At 53.6% G+C, this 6,193-nt stretch overlaps 2 protein-coding genes across 2 annotated transcripts; both read left to right on the plus strand.

Moving 5' to 3' along the window:
• Positions 1-1,126: 1,126 nt before the first annotated feature.
• On the plus strand, positions 1,127-3,098 carry DSM5745_06595 (putative mucin; the record flags this gene model as incomplete). Its single annotated transcript, XM_026748611.1, has 3 exons — positions 1,127-1,597; positions 1,648-1,921; positions 1,972-3,098. 3 exons carry the CDS (start codon positions 1,127-1,129, stop codon positions 3,096-3,098), a joined length of 1,872 nt encoding a protein of 623 aa, XP_026602915.1.
• Positions 3,099-3,845: 747 nt separating this feature from the next.
• On the plus strand, positions 3,846-4,965 carry DSM5745_06596 (mitochondrial 54S ribosomal protein uL15m; the record flags this gene model as incomplete). The annotated part of the gene is made up of 2 exons (XM_026748612.1): positions 3,846-4,162; positions 4,230-4,965. The coding sequence occupies 2 exons, from the start codon at positions 3,846-3,848 to the stop codon at positions 4,963-4,965; spliced, it is 1,053 nt and encodes a 350-aa protein (XP_026602916.1).
• Positions 4,966-6,193: the final 1,228 nt, after the last annotated feature.

A 6,193-nucleotide genomic window follows, 5' to 3' on the forward strand; every position in this document is an offset into this window, starting at 1 on the left:
CCTCCCAAGTCCATCCTCCTCCCTGACTCACTAACAACGCCCCTCCGTTCTTTGGTTCTTTGGAGGCGCCTCTTTCTGAGACCACTTCTGCTGTCTCTCATTGGCCTGTCTGCTTCTCTGTCGCATGCATCCACTTGTTCCCTTCCTTCTCTCCCCCATCTCCATCCCCATCCAATGTCCATCCATCCATGACCATCCCATCACTCTCAGCCATCCCCGCCGCTCTGACATCAACCGGTATTTCACAATTTCACCTGCCTGTTCCAAGACAAAAGGAGGATCAGCCCTTTGGACCTGCGTCCGGCTCAAACTCTGTCCGTCTTGGACTCTTCCGGACGGGGCTAAACCTCGTTCGTTCGCCCGGCCAAAAGGGCGGAGCTTTTCACGATGGAGTGCCATTATTTGCTGCCGCTCAAAGGTGATGTCTTGACTTCATTTACGATCCTCTTATAGTATACACCTGGTGTTTCTTTCTTTCAGCACTACTACTGCTTAATCTCCGTTTCTTTTTTAGTCCGCCCATTATTATTCCTTTTCCACTAATTTATTCTTTTTTTTCCCTTTCGATTTTAAATTCGGTCCTGGTCTCCAGGTCTATGGATCTTGTTTTCTATAACTAAACCGTTTCTTTTTTAAATGCCGCCTCCCATTTGCTGTTCCCATTATTTAATTAATTTTTAATTTTCCCTCTCACTTGCCCTTTTGGTCTAGCTCACCACTGGCTAGTCTACAACTTTGGATGGTCGCGATCCATAACTCCATAACTCCATCGAACCTCGCCTTCCCTATATTCTACTTGTCTGTCGCTTTCTATATGTATGACATGACTGCCTGAATACTCACCACCTGCTATGCCACCGATCGCCTCTGCCCTGGACCGGCGGACCGTACTACTCACCCCTTCAACGTGCCTTCATTCCTTTGACAGCCGATGCTGAATGTTGTTACCGGATCCGCCTGGCCTGGTTACTACCTACTATACTAGTCGACCGTCAATAATAACACAGTTGCGTTCAACAACAATCGCTCGCCAATGAGACTTCCATGACCGTCAAGCTTCCGCAGACTCCCTCCTTCCTCTTTCCGCCCTCATTCAAGGTTCTCGCGGACCCTGCTGTTCTGCCATATGTCTGTCCCGGCGCACTCAACACATCCGTACCTCTCTGCCCCTCCAATCACTCCAACGCTTTCCTACGACTCTCGACCAGACGGTTCAGCCTTGATCAACAAGCAGCAGCTTCAGAACCATTCGGACTTGCCGGATTCTTCTAGGACCGCTCCTTTCCGGGACGGCCTGCCAACCCCGCCAAGCGATATGAATGGCGTCGCCTACACCAACGTCCACCATTATGGAGGTAAACCGGATCCATACGCTGTCTCGGTCTACAGCAAAGGCCCCGCCTATCATCCGCGGATGAGCACCGACATCTTCACTCGAATGATCCAGCAGACTCAACCGCAATCCCAGCCGCCGAGCAAACAAGCACCTCCGTCGGCGAACGACCATGCAAAGGAGAAAGATACCAGACCTTCATATCTACAAGTTCCTTCCTCAATCAATGGCGGAAAAGGAAACCTACCGGACTTTGCAGCTCAGGTAAGGAAGCTGGTGTATTTGAAGCAGTTTCCGAGCTAATCTAGTGGTAGATGACGTGCTTGTTTTGGTTCGAGAGCACGCCAAAGTTGAGGGCAATTGAGGAACAGTCGAGTCACGGTCTCTCCCTTTCTCCTGAAGCAATTCCAACTGTCGGGTTCCAGAAGTGGGTGTCGACCATCCTTTCGACGACTCAAGTAAGCCAGAACGTCATTCTGCTGGCACTTCTCTTCATTTACCGCTTGAAAAAGTCCAACCCGGCTGTTCGTGGGAAGAAGGGCAGCGAGTATCGGCTGATGACGGTTGCACTCATGCTGGGCAATAAATGTGGGTTTCCTGAGTATCTAGCCTCCGTTTCTCAAACTAACGGGTTATAGTCCTTGATGATAACACTTATACGAACAAAACGTGGGCAGATGTGTCGAGGATCACAGTTCAAGAAATCCATGTTATGGAGGTAGAATTTCTGAGCAACCTGCGGTACAATCTTTACGCATCTGAGAAGGAATGGGCGCAGTGGCATGTCAAGTTGTCACTCTTTGCGGACTTCTTCAACAACGCTCCTCTTGCTTCGGATCATCACGATCTCCCAACACCCCCAGTCCGTCTTCTCTCACCAAACTCTGGATCGACACGGAGTCAGGTGTCACCGACTTCATTCTCCAGGCTACCGTCGCCTACGGCTGAGCCCCTCCAACCGCAATCCTGGGCTCCTGTCAATGGACCATCATATGATGCCGTTGGCCAAGCTGCTAGCCAGATGCCCACCGCTAGCTCTCGAAAGCGGCGTTACGAAGAACATTTTGAGGAACAGCATCCGCACAAGAGAGTCGCTCTACCCCATGCCATGCCGCTTTCATCTTCAACCCTACCCCCAGCGAGTCAGATAGGCGTTCCGGCTTTGCCGCCAATGATGGCCCCTACGTCAGCACCGCCCCAGCAAACCATCCCTGGGCCTGCTCCACGGCTGCCATCCAGCCACGCGTTTGTTCCGAATGTTCCGGCCTCGATCCCTCAACTCTCCGCTGTGCCTGCTCGCCCGACTATGCCTCCTGTCTACAACCCGACCAACTGGGCCCCGCAAATCCCAGCGTCGACTGCGCCGCAGCCTTTGGTCAACGGCGTGCTGACTCCGGCGTTGCCACTGCCTGATCCTTCAAGGCACAACAGCAGCCCGTATCCTGCAACTTCGGCCCCTATCTCTTCAGCTGTGTCTGCATATGGTGTCCACACCCCCACGACCCATCTCTCCCCCTCCTATTTTCTGGCGAACAGGAACTCTCCGTACCGCCCGGTCCGAAGCGTCAACACCCTGCTGATACCTCCACCATCAGCTTCCCTCGAGCAACAGCGCGCCATCCCTTTCCACCATATGCATTACCAGCCGCTGGGCAAGTCGACGGAACGCCGAACCGGCTTGCTGCCCTACCTTCATCATGACGCGTGGCCACAAGGGCCCTACATCCCTCCCAGCTTCCATCATACACCCCATTATGCACCCTGAATCATCTCAGTTCACGCCTCACGATTCATGACACCACATCTTTACCGACTTCTCCTCCCCTTTGTGTTCCACCATCATTCACTTCCTACCATGTACAGATACACATTTTTTTCTTGTTACGACCTCGCATTTGTTATGGCGTTTTTTGGCATTTTAGAAGGCCCTCAAAGAAGCTCTGCATGCATTTTACACGGGGATATGGAGGTGATCTGTCTGTGTTATAGCATTACCATGGCGTTGTTTATATTCGGTGGTTGCACCCCGATGTCTGCATTACATGATGCGCGGATATCCCAAGGGATCAGTCGAGTGTATCATTAGACAATGAGAATTATGAGTGCATAGCTCTCATTTGTGCGCATCTTCCATCCTCTATTGGACAGAAGTTTGAAGTAGACCAAAACTACCGCCTATAGAATGCTTGAAATTCTGCCGCGATACCGGGCGGTGAAAGACTGGCCTTGCTCTGGCGCAGGTGAACAATGTCAAGATCAATAGAGAATGATTCCATGGGGCGCCATATACAAAGACCCTCGAGTTGAACACTTGATAAAACCTGGAAGTCCAGACTGTACTGTTTTTGAATGTCAAATCGCGCGCCTGGTTCAATCTTCAGTCATACCTTTATACTCCGGCCCGATATTTCTCCGCGCAACCTGAGGCCGCAAATAACCAAAAAGATCCTGTCGGCCTCAACCCAGCACGCAGCCAACAGCCGGGCATCATCAAACAACCAGCAACGCAATCATGCCTCCCAGGCTCCAGATCCTCCCTCTGCACCTCCGCAGTGTCCTACCTCGCCCTTCAACAGTCCAGCAGCCGTCGCAATTACTGCTCTCTATCCAATCTCAAACCCGCAATGCACACATCTTAGCCTCGCTCTCCGATAACCCGGGGGCCTACCACAAGCGCATCCGACGAGGTCGCGGTCCTGCCTCGGGCAAGGGTAAGACCTCCGGAAGAGGTCACAAGGGTCAAGGCCAGCACGGAAAGGTTCCGGCGGGATTCAATGGTGGTCAGACACCTGAGATCGTGGTGCACGGTGAGAGGGGGTTCAAGAACATGTACGCCGTCTTGATTCGATTCTCCTTCTGAGATTGAACCTGTGAAAGCTAATGGATACGTGCACAGCTTCACCCTGGACCTTGCCCCCGCCAACCTCGACCGAATCCAAGAATGGATCGACCAGGGCCGCATCGACCCCACGAAACCCATCACCGTCCGCGAACTCGCCAAATCGCGCTGCATCCATAACCCCAAAGACGGCGTGAAGCTCCTCGCCCGCGGCGTCAACGCCCCCACCCCCTCCGACATCACAACCCCCTCCTCCACAACCACCGAAGCCCAAACACAATCCGACGCGGAGGAAGCCGCCTCCGCCGCAGCCGCCGCAGCCGTCCTCAAACAGCCCATCCACCTCGTTGTCTCGCGCGCCTCAGCGGCTGCCATCGCCGCCGTCGAGGCCACCGGCGGCACCGTCACAACCCGCTTCTACACCAAGGCGTCCATCGCCCGCATCATGAAGCGCGAGACCCACCCCTTCGTCTCGGCGAACTGGTCTCCTGAGAGCGGGAACCCGGCTCTGCATGCCGCTGCGGACCTGGAGTTCTCGACGCGCACGGCGTCCGGAAACCCGTTTACCGAGGAGGCGAAGATTATGGCGGCTAAGGGGTACAAGTACCGGCTGCCGGATCCGACGAACCGTAAGGATATCGAGTACTACCGTGACCCGGCGCATCGGGGATACTTGAGTCATCTGCTCAAGCCCCTGGAAGGACCCAGTTTGTTCTTCCGCTCGCCGGTGGAGAGGAAGGCGGCGTCTGGGCCGAAGAAGGAGAAGGTTCTCCCCGAGAACAGGCTTTGGTAGATTTTGTCTGTTCGTGGATTTGGGCCTGGATAGGCGTGGAGCATGGGTTGCCGGTGCCGGTGTCGGTGTCGGTTATGGATATGTATACCGAGTGATTGATTGTAACTATGTGTCTGTATATTAGGCTTGATATCTATTCTGTTCGTCTATTGCATTCCTCTTCATGTTGTCCTCGAGAACTCCAGAAACACCAGCCGGTACCACCGTCCCTCAGAGTTCGCTTCACTCCACGAGCCGCCGTACTATTCACTCATGCTGTATGATGTCCGACGAATCTATCGAACCTACGTACGTAATCAGACAGGAAGATACTGACTCTCAGCTTTTGGAGCTCGAAAATCTCGACTCGGACTGCTTAGTTTACTCCCGTCCATACGCGCAGCTCGCTTACAACCTACCTTCCTATCTCTAGAGAGACGCATCCCAGAAAGAAGAACTCAGCAAACAACCTGGCGGTGTACCCCAACATTGGAGCCAGTCGGGGCCCCGTGTGAACCCCAATCCAGGGGCTCGGTACGGACTATGCGATGTGATGAGACAGATACACATGCAGTGCAGCAGTGCATACTTACTTACTCGTTCGGTCTGCGATAGCCCCCAGCATGTCGAGGGCCATGGCTATGAGTTACCGTGGTGGGATGAGGCCAGGGTTAGGATAAGCTCATGCCCGCTACGCTTCGATGGGATCTATACTCCGCATCTACGATCTGAGTGTTTGAAATGATCGTTTCCCGCATGGCCTACAGTGACCGCCCCGATGAGTTAATTCCGAATAGACACGCCCGCAACTATGTCGACACGCGGAGTGACTCGTATGCAGAAGGACACAACCGGAGAGCGATGCGCTGGAAAGTTAGATATCGACAGGCGTTTGTCGTTACTACCCCAGGGTCAGACGGGACGCGGTGGGAGGGCGGGGGCTGGAAAATGAAAAGAAAGATTGGCCCAGTACTCCGTACGGCTGTTGTAACTCCGTAGCCAGTCAAATCTGAGCATGAGAATCGGACTCAAGTTTCTGGGTCGCGCGGTTGCGTTTGCAATGGGTTGTCGGGGGTGGGTGGTGTAGCATAGCATGCTCTGGGAGACTGGGACAGTGGGACACCTGGGGTTGCATAGGGTTTGCTGAGTACTCCGTATGGTGGTAGATTAGACCGAGGCGGATAATTCTGGTTGGTCCGGTTGGGTTCGAGATGCAGAGACGATCTTAAGCACAAAATTGGCAAATGGT

The sequence above is a fragment of the Aspergillus mulundensis genome (assembly GCF_003369625.1).
Source record: "Aspergillus mulundensis strain DSM 5745 chromosome Unknown scaffold_6, whole genome shotgun sequence".
Taxonomy (NCBI): Eukaryota; Fungi; Ascomycota; class Eurotiomycetes; order Eurotiales; family Aspergillaceae; genus Aspergillus; species Aspergillus mulundensis.